Genomic DNA, 20939 nt, shown 5'->3' with positions numbered 1-20939 from the left:
AACCAACTCTTATCCTCACATTATGTTCTCTTATTCCTGTATGCATTTATTTTGAAATATGGTACCTGTTTATAATCTATAGCTTGTCTACATGTGCTAGAGAGTTTCCACTATTTTATATAGCTCCCTCTTTTTCCTTAACAGCATAGGTGGAAAGCTCATTTAGATTCTGGTTATATGGTTTCTGATTCAACCTTGCACAACTTTTGCTACCCTTCCCTGAAATGCTTCTATCCTGCATATGTTACTTCACTGCAAATGTCTCCAGACCATCACAAGTACTCTGACTGACCAGCTCAAGTACTCTGACCAATGGAAGTAAGTATTTTTTTGTACTCTAAATAATTTCTTCCTCTAAACGTGATGGTGTTCTAGTGTCTGTATATGTGTCTGTTTGTGTTCTTTCCTGTCAATTAAAAAAAAAAAACAAGTAAGCTCCGTGGTATCCCCGAAGTCCCAAAACAACCCACTAAAGTATAGTGGGTCCAAAAACAAAACAGTGTAAGAAACTTCTCTGTGTGTAAAATTTTCAGTCCATATATTTCTAGTTAATCACTGTATATTAATCAGATCAGACAACAGTAGTAGAAGTAGCGAACGTAAACTCGTCTTAAGTCAAAACAAAACAAAAAGTAATAATAGAAAATATATAATTGTACAGCATTACTAAGTATTCGAAAGTAATCCAAGCAAGGCAGGCAGTCTGTTTCCAGTCGAAAATCTTTTATTAAGTACACAGACAAGCGATCCAAGTAAAACAAAAATAGTGTAATAATTTCCTCACAAGCTTTCTAAATATATATATATATATATATATATATATATATATATATATATATATACTTTTTATCAGGCATGGGAGTGGTTTATTGTACTGTAAAATAAAGTGTTATTGGTATACATGTTAAATTCACATCCCTTCCCCCATCAGTGTGACATTCGAGCTGGTCTTGCCCTACTTAGTAGCTGTCATAATAATATATAACCCTTATGTACTTTAAAGAAAATTTATAATGATGTGGTACCTCTTATTTAACCAAATTATTAAGTAGATTATTAAGTCTGTGATTTTATCCAAGACAGTATACTACATGGCTGGAAATATATCAACCTTAGTTCATTTGGCAATCAAAAAATATATATAAATATATATACATATAGATTTTTCATATAAAAATCAATTTCTATTTTCATAACCTATCGTGAAAGTGATCTTTGTTAACAATAGGTTATGAAAATAGAAATTGTAAACAAAAACTATGTTAAATGTTCATTTCACCATTAATAGAACATAGAATTAATGTGACACAGAGATACATGCACAGATGGAAATACAGATACATATAACAGTCTGATTTCTTTTATGGTTACAGTTACATCTTTTTCAGCTCTTAAGGTCATCATACTGAATACAACTAAAAGCATTCACTCTGTCACATTAAACTTTGAAAGAAAACAGGAAAAAAGACCTGGGAGGTGGCTTTCCTTTTGCTTCACACTGGATTACTATGTTCTCTCGAGGGTCAATTATGTAATCTTTAGGAGACTGGTGGGTGATTGTTGGAGGCTGCGGCACTATATAAAAGAATAAAGGATTCAGAAAAAACAAAAGCATTAAAGAGATGTGAACACAGAAGCCTGTAGGCTATCAAAATTTCCAGTGTCCTCAGTCTGTTTATGATGCTTTAACTGAAACAGATTTGCTCTTCAAAAAAGCATAGACTGAAAATTCCATTTATTCAGAAAGGACACACATATATTTACTATTTATCAAAAGTTTTATAGATGTTAGTCTAAATAATATTTAGATTTCACACTATATAAAACAAGTATATAACATTCTGGAAAATTAGTTATAATTCATATTCAGACTAAAGCTGACTTCAAATTGTTACTAATACATTTTTAGTATTACAATATTTGTTGCTACATGGTCAAGTGAGTCACAGCAAACATACTGCACTGATGTATGAAACAATTTCTCATAATGTACACTCAGCAAAACCAATATGATGATAAACACACCACCAAACCTGGGTTACTGATGACTTACATTCTGCAAGAAGTGTTGCTGTTTTCCATCAGATCCAACATGAATACGGATAAAGAAAAACATTGATTAAAAATCAATTGTTAGTAACATGGTTTCAAAGCATTAGGCAAATGTGATGGAGTGGTCATGTGAATTCAAAAACGACATGAAATACAATGTTTAAACATTTAGCAGTAATCAGGGTTAATAATTATGGGCACTTGGACAGTACAGCCAGCACTGTTCAGTAAAGTCAGAAACCAGGCATGAAGATATAGCAGAAGTTAAAGACTGCAATATAAAAACACTATTTATTTTTCTACACTAAAGAAAGCATGTTATATCACGTTTTCATGTTAAACTGACAGATACTAAGGAACTACAGACAATGTTACATACAAAACATATATCAGAGTCTGACCTCATAGTGTTATATGGAAAGATTAATAAAGTATATGCATTAAACAGTGAATAATGTACACATATATAATCCATCTAATGTAGTCGTAATTTTAGCTAAACATGTTTTCTTTATTTTACTTTGCAAGACATTTTGCATGTTCTATGCAAATGAAATATGTGCTTATATATCATTTCTGAAAGTCAAAAAAATTCATACTTAAGATATGTCCTTTATAAGTAGGAACCGTATCTGAGGTTATAGTACTATTATGTATAAATAAACGAATATAAGCTGCACATGAATAATTGTGTTACATGAAAATAACTTTTCCTGCAAAGTTAACATTAAAGTGGCAAATACTGCATTTAGTGAAACAAAGCAAAACATGTTCTAAGTTCTGCAAGACACTGACAGATTATAGAATCATAAAGCTTCTGTCAAGACATATAGTGTTTTGCAATTCTACTCTAAAAGCTTGAATACATAAATCTAATGAACCAGAATGCCAAAAAAAAAAAATAATGAAACACATACGGACATGGGGAGGGGGCATCATTAGGTCAATAGGTACAGAGGCGATTGGTATAATAGTTAAGGTGTTTCCCTCACAGTCAAAAGACAGAGGGTTTGATTCTCACCTCTGACAGGGAAATTGACTAAGCCTAAAATTGTACACAAGGGCAGCTAGCCTAGTACTTACTTATGAACCAAAAACTTAAGCTGTAATGTCCCCAATCAAAGGAATCACTATCACAGCACAAGTTAATGGCATTTTGATCCTTGGTGTCTTGTGACTGTCACCTTTTGCTCAAGGAAGAGAAGCCATGGTTTTGCTGCATAAGTTTTTCATCTTTAAGTAAAAAAACAGGCTGGCAACACTGGTGCCATTTACTGTGTTACCATCTGCAAATGTGCTGCATGAACATTGCAATATTGTAAATTGTTTCAGACTGGGGTTCTCCCTGTATCTCTCTCCTTTTTTTTTCTACTGTATTCTCTGCCTGTAATGTACCCTTATTATTTCTGCAAGACTGAGACAGAGATCTGAAGAGTTGGTTAGAGTCAGGATTGCTAGCTCAGTTCCTATTATGGCATGATCTTTCTATATTAACAGTTATAAAGAATAAATACTAGATTATCAGCCATTTTACCTGGTCCAAACCCAGGCACGACATTCTGAGAAAGGCTAATACCCTTATATGGTCTGGCTATCCAAGTATGTCCGTAGCATGATGCATGCCAGACTGAGAAAATAATTTCAAAATAACATCTCTGTCCAATGAGCTAACACACTATCTTCTGGATGTATTAAAGCACAGTTGTGCACTTACACATTTTAAAACAGATTGATTGGGGGTCAAAGAAAAGAAAATTAATGAATGAGGCAACTAAACAGAGCAAGACTAAAATAAATTGAGAAAATCCTAGGAACAGACAGATACACAGAAAGATTCTGACAGACACGGGTGGTAGAAAATGAAACAGACTTCCTACAAGTAAAAAGATATGGACTGACTATAGGCTAAGATATAGACTAAGAAAGTAGACATATCTGAAGAGATTGCTGTGTAACATCAATCGTTTTATATGTAAGTTGTTAATACTGACATCAACAAGCTTTAGTACAACAGAGAGTGTTATATCATGCAGTACTATCTAGACAAATAAAGAAATTAAGCATCCAAACCACATATACCAAAATAATCTTCAGATGTTTCCTGAGTGGACCTTCAGTCCACTCCTTGTGTCTTCATGGCTGTCTGCTGTCTGCTCAAACTTTTTTACCACACTTTAAAGAAGTGCCATAGTGCTATAGGTGAAAGGACAGTTAACAAATAATGATGTGCATGTGTGTGTGTGTGTGTGTGTGTGTGTGTGTGTGTGTGTGTGTGTGTGTGTGTGTGTGTCCATTACTCATATCATGCAGTGAGCTGGTTCCTTATCCAGAATAACTTCCTTTGCTTTTATCCAAGATTACTTCCTCTGCCCTTTACACATTCTGTACCTGGATAGGCTCCAACTCCCGCATTATACTAAAAATGAACTAAGTGAGTAATCAGGGAATGAATCAGTGAATGAATATGCAATGTTAACACTAAGGCATTGTTTTATTCCTGCAAATTTTTATTCATCAGGAATGTCACATCAGGTAAGAAAAACAAGAGTTCGAAAGTCCATGAGTTCAAGCCACAAAGATAAAGTACCAGATAGGCAAATCAGAGAAAATGTTTATTAAGATGGGTTGAGTGCTTTCATCTTGAAACTTTTAAAAAGAGACTTCATCAGAGCTAAAAACCATCATAATGACAAGTTTAAATAATAGTCAGAAAAATTACTTGAGCATTTGTAAGCCAGGTCTCAACTGCTAGAAAGAATTGTTGTGTTATGTTTTGAAGTTCTTGAATAGAGGAAGCAGTGCATATCACTGTCGAGTCATCTACATTTTGGATGAGAGAGGCCTCTGTGGTTGAGGTGTGGAGGTTATTTTTAAATACTGAAAATAGTAGTGGGACTAAGACAGAACCTTGAGGGACACCTAGAGTCACTGGCAGAAGGAGTGATGAAGTCTGTTGCCAAGAAATGCTTGCTAGCATCCAGTAAGTAGTCCTGGAACCAGGCACGGTTAGATTGACAAAAGTTTAGTTCGGAGAGAATGTTTAGAAGTTTACTATAAAAAACCATATCAAAGGCTTTTGATAAGTCAAGGAAGACAGAGGATGAATAATTACTGTTGTTCCTGTGATAGTTGACAGTATTGGTGAATGACACTAGAGCGGTTGATGTACTATGAAATGGTGGAAAGTCATACTGAGTGTTGGTCAGAAGTTTGTTAGTATGCAGGTAATCAGTAACTTGCATGTGAATGACCTTCTCTAGTATTTTAAACAGTGGTGATAATATTGTGATTGGGCAGTAGTTAGATCTGTTAAAGAGACACCTTTATGTAGAGGTATAATGTGAGAGGTTTTCCAAATGGGAGGGACTTGTTAGTCAGCTATGGATCTATTGTTAGGAATTGGTATATGATAGGCTATGGGGATGTTTACTGGCTTGGATGTTAGGAGGTAGCTATTAGAGGTGGAGTGGGAAAGGGGAAGGGTCATTTAAGTAGGAATGGTAAGAGGTGTTATATGCTGCTAATAAAAAAGTAGCAGCATAGTCAGTAAGTGCAGCTGGTTCAGGAACTTTATTCAGGGTTGAATGATTTTGGCTTTTTTGTTATTGAAGGTCTTTTATTGTTAGGCGTTTTAGCTAAATTGATTTAGGTAAGGGTGTGTTGACTGAATTGTAATTGCAGTGGGATTGGGTGTAGAAAATAAGTTCTGATTTAGAGAGCATTAGGTGGAGAGTTTTGATTGGATATACTGTCAAGAAGGAGTGGCTAGAGAAGTATAAGTGTAAGGAAAGTGGGGTGGGTGGAAATGGGGGTAGAGTAGGGGAGTAGAGTGAGCACAAGCATAGCAAAGGTGAATGGAGTGGCCTGGCCCTGACCTTGGTTATAGCTGGAGTACAAAAATCAATCAGCAAGGTAAGGTATGATAGATTAGAGAATGCTTGCAGAGTATACGGAAGGAGAAGGATTATATGCAGCATGTTTGAGAGGTTTTACATTCCTGAAGGAAGAGGAGGTGAAAACTATTGGCAGAAAAAAGAGATAAGTTAAGGAGGGTATGAGAGAGGGAAATGTTACAGAGAAAGGATAGAAGAAAGGTAACTGCTCTACATTATACAAGTGCATGTATAGGCACTAGCCACTATTACAGAAGACAATAATAATAATAATAAGTACCTGTAGATATGTTCAGCATGAGGGAGAGAAGACGGACAGCAGGAGGAAGAGGGGGACAGAGTGGTGATAGGTGATATGCAAGGGGGCTGTCTGTTAGGAATTAAGGGATAGAGAAATATACAAATAATAATAATATTAATAATACTAGCCAGCTGAGTTTACATACATTAAGTGTTTAGGACAAAGATCCTGGGTAGTAGGTTCAGGTGTTAAGCAAGACAAATGTATGCTTAAGGTAGGCTGCATAGGTAACAGTGGTAGAAGGATAGGGAAAGACACTATGAAGATAGGACAAGAGAGTAATGGAAGGGAGAAGAAAAATTAATTAGTGGAAAGTGGTTAATAAAAGGAGATGATGGAGAAAGTCAGAGATGAATAGGAGTTAGACGGAAGGAAGCATACATAGGTCAGCTAGAGAATATGCTTATATATTAGTGAGAAGAAGGTGCAGATTAAATGAAAGTATTGCTTACAATAAGCAACATTCACACAGGTGAGAGGTCCGGAATAGAACAGTACAAGAAAAAGAAACAGAACAGAGACTGTGAGCTAAATGAAAGTGAACAGAGTGTGATATGTGTAATGTCTGCATTAAGACATTACTAATAGGTTAGGTTTAATTGCAACAAACAATTTAAATGTTGAGGTTCGGAGCTCAGATACAACACCATGCAAAACCAGGGAAACAGTTTACATAAGCTACATAAAATCATCTGATTCAGCTCCCTAGATAGCAGTGATGCAGTTGTTAGCTCGTCTATCTAAATAATATGTCAACTAGCAATGGATTAGTTACACAAGTTGGAAAGAAAGGAGGAACGGGAGTAAAAAATAAATATTCCACTTTAAGTTATTGGTCAAATAGCACCATTTAGTGGATAACTCAAAATATTACACAACTCTGTGCTTTTAGGTGAGAGAAACATTCAGAATGTGCATGTACATGGGTCCACTTCTTAATTTCAAAATGTCATAATCACGAGATTCATAAAATCAAGGCCAGAATCTCGAGATTATCAATTCTTGAAATTAAGAATTATGAACTAAGACACTCAATGCAACTTAAATATACTAACTCCGAGATTGGGCTACAGTGAAGAGAATGGTAATGTTCCTGTTCTACACTGTATAGCGATGTACATTACTATTCTCTTCACTATACAGCGATCTCAGAGTTAGTATATTTAACGGTAATGTTCCTGTTCTACACTGTATAGCGATGTACATTACTATTCTCTTCACTATACAGCGATCTCAGAGTTAGTATATTTAACGGTAATGTTCCTGTTCTACACTGTATAGCGATGTACATTACTATTCTCTTCACTATACAGCGATCTCAGAGTTAGTAGATTTAACGGTAATGTGCCTGTTCTACACTGTATAGCGATGTACATTACTATTCTCTTCACTATACAGCGATCTCAGAGTTAGTAAATTTAACGGTAATGTGCCTGTTCTACACTGTATAGCGATGTACATTACTATTCTCTTCACTATACAGTGATCTCAGAGTTAGTAGATTTAACGGTAATGTTCCTGTTCTACACTGTATAGCGATGTACATTACTATTCTCTTCACTATACAGTGATCTCAGAGTTACTAGATTTAACGGTAATGTTCCTGTTCTACACTGTATAGCGATGTACATTACTATTCTCTTCACTATACAGCGATCTCAGAGTTAGTATATTTAACGGTAATGTTCCTGTTCTACACTGTATAGCGATGTACATTACTATTCTCTTCACTGTACAGCGATCTCAGAGTTAGTAGATTTAGGTTGCAGGGGGTGTGGTAGGTGCAGCCCTGCAAAATCATTGTTTTAGCAGTTGTCATGTTTTTTTGTTTTTTTCTTAATTTCGAGATTTCACAACCTTGAGATTCTGGGTTCGATATTATGAAACTCATGATTGTGATATATATATAAATATATATATATATATATATATATATATATATATATATATATATATTTACATTTGTTTACCGGGATAGTCCAACTGGGCTGACAGCACATTTTCAGTGGAGGCCTGGGGAGAACAGCTCCAAAAAAACAAAAATGATATAGCAATGGAGCAATAAGTCAAACAGTAATGGTAATAAATAATTTTTACAGTATACAGTTACATAGTATTTAATCATATACAAGGTTAAATCATATAACAAGTAATCTAATATTAGAAAAAAAGCTCATAGTGTAATAACGTTAATGCAAGTGGAAGGAACAGTAAGATAGGCATACTGTTGATACAGGACAATGTATTTATAATTTAAAGAAACTCTAAACTTTAGGGAAAAGAGATACAAGTCTAAGAAGTAGAGTGGTCAGGGGAGGAGGAGAATTAGTAAGAGGTTTGATTTAGGGAAAAAATGCAAAGAGTGAGGTAAGAGACAGTTATCCAGGGGTGATACAGGACAGAGCCATTTATTGTTTAGATGTTCTTTAAGGAGTTCGAATTTTGAGGTAGTAGGGGTATTAAGTATATATTGCAGAATACATATACACACACACACACACACACACACACACACACACACACACATATATATATATATATATATATATATATATATATGTGTCTGTATATATATATATATATATATATATATATATATATATATATATATATATATACACACACACACACACACACACACACACACACACACACACACACACACGGATCCCTATCATATGACAGAAACCTCATTTGACTGAGACCATAAGACTGAATTTACAAAAGACTGAAAAGTCACTTGACTGAAACCCATAAGATTGAAACCCATAATACTGAATTTCAACATACTAAATTGAAAACTGGGCCATATAAAACTATACTAGGTGGGGGGCTACGCACCCAACACCCCCCCAATGTGGGGGGCTCTGCCCCCCCACCTTCCTAGCTATATATACTAACTCCAGGATTGCACTACAGTGGGGAAAAGGGTATATACCTTTCACTTACCTTACAGTAGTCTACATGCTGCCATTACTATGCCCTTTTCCCCACTGTAGTGCGATCCTAGAGTTACTATATAAAGTTAGGGAGGTGTGGGGGCACAGCCCCCCACATTGGGGGGTGCAGAGGCATAGCCCACACCTAGTCTGTTTTTATATGGTCATTTTATATGGACATTTATTTATTGTTCTTTGTTTACCAGGAAACTCAAACTGGGCAAAGCTTATTTTCAGGGAAGGACATGAGAGAAAAGCTCCATCAGATATACTTAAGATACTCGTGACAAACAATTTCTTTTACAAAAATACAATACATGGATAGCTTCTTAAGATGTCTAGAAACAAAGTAGTAATTGTTCTGTAGCGACATTGCATAAAGGTAAAGCAAGTATTTCATCGGTAGTGGCATTATACATGATATTAAATTACAAGTATAAAACATTAGAGTGCAGTACATGTGAGCAGAAGACATTAGATATGACTTGTAAGGCATGAGTAAGAAGGGTTACAGTATAGACATTAGGGACCAATAAATCTAAAGTAAGTAGTATGAAGCAGTCGATAAGTACATAGGGACCAATAAATCTGAGGTAAGTAGTATGATGCAGTCGATAAGTACATAGGGACCAATAAATCTGAGGTAAGTAGTATGAAGCAGTCGATAAGTACATATGGACTAATAAATCTGAGGTAAGTAGTATGAAGCAGTCAATAAGTACATAGTAGTTAAAGCTAGAAGAGAGTGAGACATGAGTAAGAAGGGTTACAGCATAGACATTAGGGACCAATAAATCTAAGGTAAGTAGTATGAAGCAGTCGATAAGTACATAGGGACCAATAAATCTGAGGTAAGTAGTATGAAGCAGTTGATAAGTACATAGGGACCAATAAATCTGAGGTAAGTTGTATGAAACAGTTGATAAGTACATAGTGACCAAAAATCTGAGCTAAGTAGTATAAAGCAGTCGATAAGTACATAGGGACCAATAAATCTGAGGTAAGTAGTATGAAGCAGTCAATAAGTACATAGGGACTAATAAATCTGAGGTAAGTAGTATGAAGCAGTCGATAAGTACATATGGACTAATAAATCTGAGGTAAGTAGTATGAAGCAGTCAATAAGTACATAGTAGTTAAAGCTAGAAGAGAGTGAGACATGAGTAAGAAGGGTTACAGCATAGACATTAGGGACCAATAAATCTAAGGTAAGTAGGATGAAGCAGTCGATAAGTACATAGGGACCAATAAATCTGAGGTAAGTAGTATGAAGCAGTCGATAAGTACATAGGGACCAATAAATCTGAGGTTAGTAGTATGAAGCAGTCGATAAGTACATAGTGACCAATAAATCTGAACTAAGTAGTATGAAGCTGTCGATAAGTACATAGGGACCAATAAATCTGAGGTAAGTAGTATGAAGCAGTCAATAAGTACATAGGGACCAATAAATCTGAGCAAAGTAGTATGAAGCAGTCGATAAGTACATAGGGACCAATAAATCTGAGCTATGTAGTATGAAGCAGTTGATAAGTACATAGGGACCAATAAATCTGAGCTAAGTAGTATGAAGCAGTCGATAAGTACATAGGGACCAATAAATCTGAGGTAAGTAGTATGAAGCAGTCAATAAGTACATAGGGACCAATAAATCTGAGGTAAGTAGTATGAAGCAGTAGATAAGTGCACAGAGACCAATAAATCTGAGCTAAGTAGTATGAAATAGTCGATAAGTACATAGGGACCAATAAATCTGAGGTAAGTAGTATGAAGCAGTTGATAAGTACATAGGGACCAATAAATCTGAGGTAAGTAGTATGAAGCAGTCGATAAGTACATAGAGACCAATAAATCTGAGGTAAGTTGTATGAAGCAGTCGATAAGTACATAGGGACCAATAAATCTGAGGTAAGTAGTATGAAGCAGTTGATAAGTACATAGGGACCAATAAATCTGAGGTAAGTAGTATGAAGCAGTCAATAAGTACATAGAGACCAATAAATCTGAGGTAAGTAGTATGAAGCAGTCAATAAGTACATAGGGACCAATAAATCTGAGGTAAGTAGTATGAAGCAGTCGATAAGTACATAGGGACCAATAAATCTGAGGTAAGTAGTATGAAGCAGTCAATAAGTACCTAGGGACCAATAAATCTGAGGTAAGTAGTATGAAGCAGATGATAAGTGCATAGGGACCAATAAATCTGAGGTAAGTAGTATGAAGCAGTCGATAAGTACATAGAGACCAATAAATCTGAGGTAAGTAGTATGAAGCAGTCGATAAGTACATAGGGACCAATAAATCTGAGGTAAGTAGTATGAAGCAGTTGATAAGTACATAGGGACCAATAAATCTGAGGTAAGTAGTATGAAGCAGTCGATAAGTACATAGAGACTAATAAATCTGAGGTAAGTAGTATGAAGTAGTCGATAAGTACATAGGGACCAATAAATCTGAGGTAAGTAGTATGAAGCATTTGATAAGTGCATAGGGACCAATAAATCTGAGGTAAGTAGTATGAAGCAGTCGATAAGTACATAGAGACCAATAAATCTGAGGTAAGTTGTATGAAGCAGTCGATAAGTACATAGGGACCAATAAATCTGAGGTAAGTAGTATGAAGCAGTTGATAAGTACATAGGGACCAATAAATCTGAGGTAAGTAGTATGAAGCAGTCAATAAGTACATAGGGACCAATAAATCTGAGGTAAGTAGTATGAAGCAGTCGATAAGTACATAGGGACCAATAAATCTGAGCTAAGTAGTATTAGCAGTCGATAAGTACATAGGGACCAATAAATCTGAGGTAAGTAGTATGAAGCAGTCGATAAGTACATAGGGACCAATAAATCTGAGGTAAGTAGTATGAAGCAGTCGATAAGTACATAGGGACCAATACATCTGAGGTAAGTAGTATGAAGCAGTCGATAAGTACATAGTAGTTAAAGCTAGAAGAGAGCGAGCGGCACTGTATAGCTGATGTGTCAAGCTGAGCAGCGATAAGAATACTACAGTACTTAGAACCTGGTTATAAGAGAGTAGTCTTTGAAGGAGATGGCTAAAGTGGGTCTTCAGAAAGAAACTAAAAAGTAAAGTGGGATTTACGGTAGAAAGGAAATTGAGGAGGAGTGGTTGAAAGGAATTAGGGGACGGAGGTTATAAAGGGATAAGGGGTCAGCGAGTAGCATGTGCAAGAGTTTGGACTCTGTCATGCTGACATGAGAAGAAATGAAAAGCAAAGACCATTTTAGATTTCAAGTAAACAGTTTGTGCAGTCTTAGTGGTTTTCTATTTGTGTTAGTGTGGTTAGTACTGGAATGCTAGCTGACCAACAACTGCTGACTGATATCAGAGATGAAAGCTTGGAGTGGGATATCATGGTCTCTGGCCAAGTCCTAGAGTTTTGTTTTTCACATATGTGAGGCTTAGAAGCCAAATAATTTGGTTTCATGCTAACTTTTCCAAATATTTTGTTGCATGATGCATAAGATAAACAGCAGGCAAACTTTCAAAATAGACACAAGTTAAAATGTATTGCCTTTTATAGATGTTATGGCTTTCATTTGCTTTATCTTTATATCATACCTTAGCTACAGTGAAAGGCACATGAAATCTCAAAGATAAAGCCACATCTGAAATATAAAGTTGCTCACAATATTTTTGTTTACTTTTTTAGCTATTTAAGCTGGGTTTAGGTAGCCACTTGGTATGATAGTCTGCCACGATCACTTTGTATGCATGTCGTTCGTTACACATTTTATAATAAAGCTTCTTGCACCCATGGTAATAGACAAGTAAAGACAGAATGTGAGGCTGGTTAGTCAGTTATATACAACTTTTATATTTTAGAGTTTGTGGACAGCTAGACAAGTGACAATTTGGCATACCACACTGACTTTGTGATGCATATGCTGTTTTTCATGATAGGCAAACTGAAATAAAATGTAATGATTTTAAATATTTTTAATGACTTTTCTGCTTAATAGGGCATTATAAAGACGCATTGTCTGAGCTGAATAGCTGCGTACTATTTTCATTGCGGCATCCTTTCATTTGTTCAGGTATGTAGATAACTAGCAAATGTCTTCATTAGGCACAAAATAGAACAATCAGTGATAGATATCAAGATTACTGCGGAACGGTTTAGCTTCCTTCATTGTTCTGCAGGGACAGTAGGAGATCGGTAACTGGGTGCAGCTCACCCAATCAATGCAAAGTATAACTTGAAGAGAGTTCATAGCACAAAGGTAATACTTATTGTTTCACTCGCTTAAATACTTCTGTCATTAATTCAAATGATTACTTTGTTCGCCTTGTTCATGCATAGGAAACAAATATAATGATAATTTTCAGACTACGTTGTGGTCTGGGTAGCTGGGCTGTCTCAGCCCATGAGTTGAAAGTAATAAAAAAGTCACCAGTGCTATATGATACTGCTACAAAGTATAGTTTTATTGAATACAAAGGTTTTCCAAGGATATTCCCCAGCCAAAAGCAGGCGATTATAGAGGACAAAATAAATTGTTAGGTCAGGGTATGGGATGACTGTGGCCCAAAAACAGCAGTGGCTGGACAGAGATACAAGTACAAACATTCCAGTCACTTCTTTGGAAAGGAGCTATTTATGATCAAACGGTTTAGGCCATGCATGTTCACGGATAGTGCAAAAATATGTCTGAAGTTTGATATGTACTTATGCCTTCTATCTCAGCCCTGGGACAGACCTCACTGGGCCTGGCATTCTTAAACTGGCTAGACTGCTTTACTGATTTAAGAGCTTAATCGTGGCAGATGGCAACGAAGAAATCAACTCAGACGGTAAAAAAAAAAAAGTGGGGGGGGGGTTTGACTTGCAAGAGGAAAGTAGAAATGCTGTTGTCCTTCTTGGCAAGGGCAAGAATGTGATAAGGCCAAGGTGACCAAGTCAATTTTACCTAAAAATCTTACATCACTAGCTGTGTGGACAAATACAATAAGAGTGGTTTAAATACTGCTTTTATGATTATACTGGCCCCTTAAGCAACTAATGGCATGCGCCAGGGTCAACTTCAGGATTATTATTCTGCTGAAAAAGCGGTGGCTGATAGTGAAAAGGGCTAACTCTCTTGACTGGTCTAGCACAAAAGTTGGAACAGTTAAATCATTCTAGCCAGTCAAAAAGCTCCAAGTTCAGTTGGGTATGTCCATAATTACACACAAACCATGCTGGCTGAGTCCAACACAAGAAAGCAAGCTTAGACGGCCACATGGTGAGACAAGCCTTTGAGAACCTGGAAAAATAGTAAACCTTGACAAGCAGTCTTGAGACTACATAGAGAAAGATACTGGGTATTAAATAGGCTTAAAATGGCCCTTAAGGGCAGCTAGCCTACTACTTAGCTATGAACCAATGAGCATACTAGTGAGACAATTAAAAACAGGTTTCTTGTGCTCGCAGTACAAGTATGTTATGCTCAGTTTAACCTACCTTTTGCTTGTTTTTCTCCAGGTTAGAGAGATAAGCAGAGAAATACTTTCTAATATATGGACATGTAGTATGTGTAGTACGTGTAGTACGTGTAGCATGTGTAGTACGTGTAGTGCGTGTAGTACATGTAGTACGTGTAGTACGTGCAAGATGTTAAAGAGAAGTGAGAAAATATAGTGGATTTATTGTGCGTGCAGTAAAACTAGCTGTTACTCATATTAATATGGATTTTAATAATTTTTCTTCAAGGCCACAGGCACGGCAAACAGTGTTTCATATAAATCACAGTACAATGCAAACGAACAGTGCCAAAACTGATGAAAAGGCTGAAAAAATGATTTATTATTAAAAACCGAGCCAAATATGAAGCAACATTGCATGTTTTATACATCGATTGTATCGTTTTTTAGAGATTTTTAAATCTTTTTTTTTTAAAGATTATTTAATTTTAAATTAAAGATTTAAGATTTTTAAAGATTATTTAACAGCTTGCATTTTTAATGGGGGATGTTGTTTTACTTAACGTTTATTGGTGGATAGTATGATGTCATTAGTTAGGAAGAATATTTAAATGCATTTCTGAAGTGATGTGTTAACTCTGATGAAGCTAGGCATTGTCCTGGCGAAAGGGCTCAGTTTTAAATAATGAAGTTTTTTCAGCCTCTTCATCAGTTGTGGCACTGTTTGTTTGCATTGTACTGTGGTTTATGTGGAAGTTTCATGTATTTTAATGGCAGACAGTGTTGTCCAAATGTGTAAATTTATGATGAAAAAAATCAGATCTCCTGGGAGTAGTATAGCTGAAAAAAATCACACTATGAGTCAAACAGTAGGATGGTACACAAATGAAAGAAAGACATGAATGAACTGACCCTTATAAAACAGGCCAAACATTGTAAAAGAAAAGTGGACAGATGGAAAGATAGTAATCAGCAGAAAATGGAGTAGAGGGCCAGTAACATCACATGGAATGGGCAAGGCAGTTCAAGAGTAGGACAGCAGGCTGGAGGAGCCAAGAGTGGACCATCCAACACCAAGCAATCAGAGTAAAAGAGAATATCTGTCCACTGTATTAGAGATTTTGGATGTATAAAGATGTTAAATTATGATTTAGGCAACTTTAAAGGCAAAAAAGTGGCATTTGAGACAGGCAGGATAGGAAGGCCCTAGAAGAACTAATATGACAATAAGCACACATTAAATCGGAAACATCTGCGCAGAGGTGATGTGGTCAGATTGGTAGAAGCATACATTTCTTAAACAAGGTTTTGAGACTGTGAACTTAACAGTTTCTGTTCTCAATGATTTAAAGGTGAAGAAACGGAAAGTGAAGCTAAAAGAAATGTTTCTTTAAGAAACTGCTAATAAGTACATTGTGAAAAGGATAGCGTGGATCAAGGACATTGCAGCAGCTTTGGTCAAGCCTTGGAAATATCGGAATGCTCACTAGCAACTATATGTTGTAGAAAACATAACTTTTGTTTGTGGATATGTACTTAACAACTTCATAGAGCAATCCATTCCTTACAGTCCAAGGGCATAATGTTTGAGGTTACCACCTATGGATTTTGTACTTCTAACAGCAGACTTCAGTGCGGAGAATGGTGGAGATCTCTGGAAGGGAACAATCAGGAAAAAGTATGAACCCCACTGCTGAACTATTGCTAGAATTTTGTGTAGTCACGGACTGTCCATAACAAACCCCATGTTCAAACGTGAGGATGCTCATAATTACTTGGTATTACTGCAGCTTCGCTCAAAAGTCAATGATCAAATTTGTAGGCCTGTCTTCAGACATGAGGTCTGTGTCCTGCAGGTGATCACCATTTAGAAGTGTGTTGTGTCACATGATATAGCAGTTTGTGGACAAATACAGTAACCATAACTGTGCAATGAGGGTGTATTGGGTAGGTCTTGCTGATGCTTCTGTGTGGGGATATGTGGAGCTTACTTACAGCAACAGAATGTATTCTTTTCCATATCTAGGGAGGACTGGGAAGTAGAATCTGAATGGATCCTGCTCTAGACTTCAATAACTTACATGGTAGCAAGAGGCTGGGGCCCAGATGTGGTTGTTGCTCATCATGGCAACAGCCAATTACACACTGGAGGACACCACGGGTGAGGGAGGCTATTAAGCTAAATATTATTTTTTTTTTTTATGTAGTGTTATTAAGAAGATCTTCAGACCTGACTGACACTTGCAAATAAGTCAGAAAGGCAAGTGCAGGTAAAACTATCCAACTAAAGTCCCACGAATGGAAGGAGTTTAGTAAGGTAATAGAGAATAACTTTGGATAGCCACACAGGGGTTCTAGCAAGCCCTCATTCCATTCTGGAATGGGAAGATATATTTTGTCTAGGATGTCCTGAGCAAAGGTGAAGAAATGTTGAGTTTAACTTTGGATATTGCTGAGCAGTGAAATGAATATTTTGAGTACCCCCTGATGTACTGTGAGCACCCCCTGATGCACTGTGAGTACCCCCTGATGTACTGTGAGTACCCCCTGACTCCAGTTGGCATATCCTCTTGTGACAAGGCAATCCCAGAAGCAGATAGCTTAAGTGGATCCATTTTGGTAGAAGAGGTCAATGCAGTGATTAAACGGTTCCACTATGGCAAGGCTGTGAAAGTGGATCAGAACCATTCAGAAATGCTAAACACTAAACCCTGCTGGTGTGTTATGGATAGTACACATTTTCAGCATTTTGTGGAAGGCTGTAGTAGGGCTGCTCTGAACTAACAAAATGGGCAGGCAGTTTCTATTTTTCATGAAGAAGATGACAGTATGCATTCCACTGGTAGAAGGATCATATTTCTACAACTCCCTGGGACAACATATTCCAAAGTGCTGAAAAGGGTGCTTTATCTAGTAGCTGAGCCTCTGATTCAGGACAAGCACTGTACACTATTTTATTTACAGAACTGATCAATGCTTTGTCTTTTCCTATATATTGGAACAGTCCTTGCAGCTCATTGATAATATCTATACAGGTTCTCTGTACCTTGGAATTCTTTGTAGAAAGTTCTACAAAAGTATGTGATCTCAGGGTCACTGTTGCATGCAGTTAGGTCTTGGTATTAAGCTGAATATGTTCAAGGGGGGGGACATATTATTCTATCAAAGATGCATCTTGTCTCCCCTCCTGCACATGATTCTCAGGGATAGGTATCAAGGGGATCGACACAGGTTATTTAGCTTCCAGCTTGGGGAAGTACTGACTGCATGTTTACAGTTTGTAGACAATATGTTTTGAGAAGAGTCAATTAAGAGGTCATGGGCACCTTGTGAAGAAGCTCCTGGGAGTTTACCAAAGAAAACATACCAGACACAACACTGAGAAGGAGGCCTCAGGGTAGGACAAAGGATTGTATGTCTCATCTTGCTTGGGAATACACTGGAATCCCACAGGATGATTTGAAGACTTTCTGGAGATAGGAAATCATGATCTACCTTACTTCCCGAGATTACTGCTACCATGACACTCACCAGAATAAGCAGCTTAGAAAATGAAGGAGATAATGATTCATCTCACAGAGGAGTTCCCAGTGGGAGTGGGTGCACACCAGGGTTCAGCTCCAAGCCCACCGCTGTTCATTCTAGTGATGGACTACACTGGCAAGCAGATGGGAGGGGACAGATCAACAAAGTTGCTATACTCAAATGATGTGGCATTGCAGGCAGACTCTGGCTAAAAACATCAGCAAAGAATGGGGAATGGAATGTAAAACTAAAGGCACGTGGGATGAAACTAAGCACAGATAAGAAAGTTGTAATGGTAGCAAGTGGTGGAGTCCAGAAGAAGCTCAGAAATGAGATAGTAGGGACAATAGCATCAAGTATCTGGGAGGGGTGGGTGAGGGAAAGGAAGTGTGAATGAGGAAGTCAAAACTAGAATCAGAGGGGCTGCAGACAACTGGCACAGAGTGTCAGCTGTAGTTTATGACAGAAGTTTGCCAAAGAAGCTAAAAAGTAAGGTGTACAAAACAGTGTTGTGATGAGTACTGTATAGTAAGGGAATGCAATTCAGAGCATCCAAAATAAGGAATTTCAAGTGAGAGACATTCATTTTGTATTTGCGATGGAATAACTTTCAAAAAAGTTGTGTTTGGATACAAAAAGTAACGTCATCATCCATCAACCAGATTTATGAAATCATTAAATATACATAAAACTGAAGAACAAAAAGAAAACAGACAAAAAGCATTAGAAAGATGTACACTCAGAAGTAGACCGAAGGGTTTTTAACAGTAAAAGTAGGGGTACCGCTTCTTGATGGTGAGCCCCTCCAAAATCCACCCCTTGATGAGATTTTATGCTTCAGTGGAACTATTCTAGAGAAGATTCTAGACCAGGTCATAACTCATGCAGCAGCTTTAAGAGATGCTAATAAATAAATAAATACATAAATACATACATAAATAAATAAATAAATAAATACATAAATAAATAAACAAACAAATAAATTAATCAATCAATAAAAACACGATTAATTTTACTTGAAATTACAGTAAATGTATCAACAAATGGTACAGTCCTGTTTGCATATTAGTTCTCCAGTTGCAGGTAGCCTAGCTAGTTGTTGTATTTGTGAAAAAGTAAGCAAAGGAAACGCAGCTTGAAGGGTTTAAAATTCCCCCTTTCAAAAAGAACAGGTCACACTGGTTAAAAATGGCATCTTGCATAGTGTGCGTGGGAAGCTTAAACCTAGTTAGTAATAATATTGTAAAGGAACGTTAGCAAATGAGGATTACGAGCGTTAGATATCATTTTTCTTTGTTCGAAAAAAAAGCAATAAAGGCAAAATTATGAAGCGTGAAGAAAAGGAAGCTAAAACAGGATTATGTGTACATGTACAGTGAAAATAACTGAAATCAGAAAGAATAACATATAAAAGTAAAAAAAAATGGTTGCATATATTAGATGAATATTTAGAAAAGTGAGAGTGAAACTTGAGGAAATTATTACTTTAGAGAGCAATTGCATGATAAACTAGCAAAAGATAAAATAGAAAGAGAAAGACACATATGTAGGGTGAACAATAAATGAACCATTAAAAGCAAAGTCTGTGAAACACTCCATTAACTTGATGATGTATCCTTACAGCATGTTTCAGAAGCCAAATGTGCAACACTGGTCTGAATGATATTTTATAATAGATGGATGCATTAAGAAACATTTTTTCTTTGAATGTTCATTTATCGAATGTTTCTTCTGATCAGTCAGTGCAAACAGCATTGTAAAAGAACTAGACTAGGCAAAAAAAGACTCTTACAACACCTTATTTGAAAAATAGCTTATAAATGAAGCCAGAGAAACGGTATGTGCATAATGATTTCCATAGTATACATATAGGCTCGGTTGGAGCACCTTCTGTGTGGAGTCTGCATATCCTCCCCGCGGTTGAGTCACATTCAAAAGACATGTGTGAATGGGCGTGCCTTCATGGAAGGTTGGGCATCGAGCTGGCACCTCGGCACCGTAAAAATCTACTGCCAATCATAAGCGGACCGGAGTTCCGCTGTGGCGACCACTAACTGGCAAAAGCCGAAAGAAGAACAACAACATATAGGTGATACAGACATTTAAACACATATGTCGTTAAAAGAAAACTACATTTCTTGAGCACTTGGCACAAGCAGTTTAAGAACTGCTCAGAGCAGCAACTTATAGTTATGAGCAGATAGAATATAAATCCAAAATCTGTACCACTGAGAAGCATAAACTGTCAGGGGTGTATATGTAAGGGGAGGGGTACAGTTAGTCGGGGGGGGTCTATGTTAATGTTCACGTTCATAAAACTGTCATATGTTTCCCAAAATTTGGCAGCCTTCAAACACAAACAACCTGCCACAAAGAAAGTACAGTGTTGTGTAATGTTAGGGCGATTGCTGAAGGGATTTTACTAACAAAAGAACAACAGTGCATAAAAGACTATAATCCTGCTAAATCTATGGTACCAGTTTAATACAGTAGTTCTCCACAGGAATAAAATCCCAGGCAGGATTTCAACAAATCTACCTCTATGCAGCTGCTATTAATCTTCCCGTGCCAGAAACACTGATATGAAGGACATGAAACTCTAGCAGTTATAAAATTCTCCAACCAGAAAGAATGAAGCAATTAAAAACAAAAGCAGAAGGAACCATGACACTGCAATCTTCAGGTCAGCCTTTGGCCATTGTACTTGCAGTCTGACAAGTGCAATAGTAGTGATAGTGATGACAAACATGCATATGGATACATACATATTATAATCTATCCAGCAAAACGTGCAATAGTAG

The 20939-nt window shown here is 36.7% G+C and overlaps 1 protein-coding gene across 16 annotated transcripts in view; it reads right to left on the bottom strand.

Annotated features, from left to right (window-relative positions):
- NRCAM (neuronal cell adhesion molecule) overlaps positions 1-20939 on the bottom strand; it is a 1614235-nt gene that overhangs the window by 420468 nt on the left and 1172828 nt on the right. For 15 of the 16 annotated variants that reach the window (XM_044087425.1, XM_044087435.1, XM_044087431.1 and 12 more), the window contains 2 exons: positions 2054-2071; positions 1470-1575 (listed from right to left, as the gene is read on the bottom strand). In XM_044087425.1, the coding sequence (XP_043943360.1) occupies positions 1470-1575; positions 2054-2071 (124 nt within the window). The remainder of the gene's footprint in view (positions 1-1469; positions 1576-2053; positions 2072-20939) is intronic. The other variant, XM_044087430.1, reaches the window with a different exon arrangement.

This window comes from Protopterus annectens, chromosome 11.part0 (assembly GCF_019279795.1).
Source record: "Protopterus annectens isolate FY-2018-M chromosome 11.part0, PAN1.0, whole genome shotgun sequence".
NCBI classification, from domain to species: Eukaryota; Metazoa; Chordata; order Ceratodontiformes; family Protopteridae; genus Protopterus; species Protopterus annectens.
Note: the sequence above shows the minus strand (reverse complement) of the source record. Positions and strands in the feature narration are given on the sequence as shown.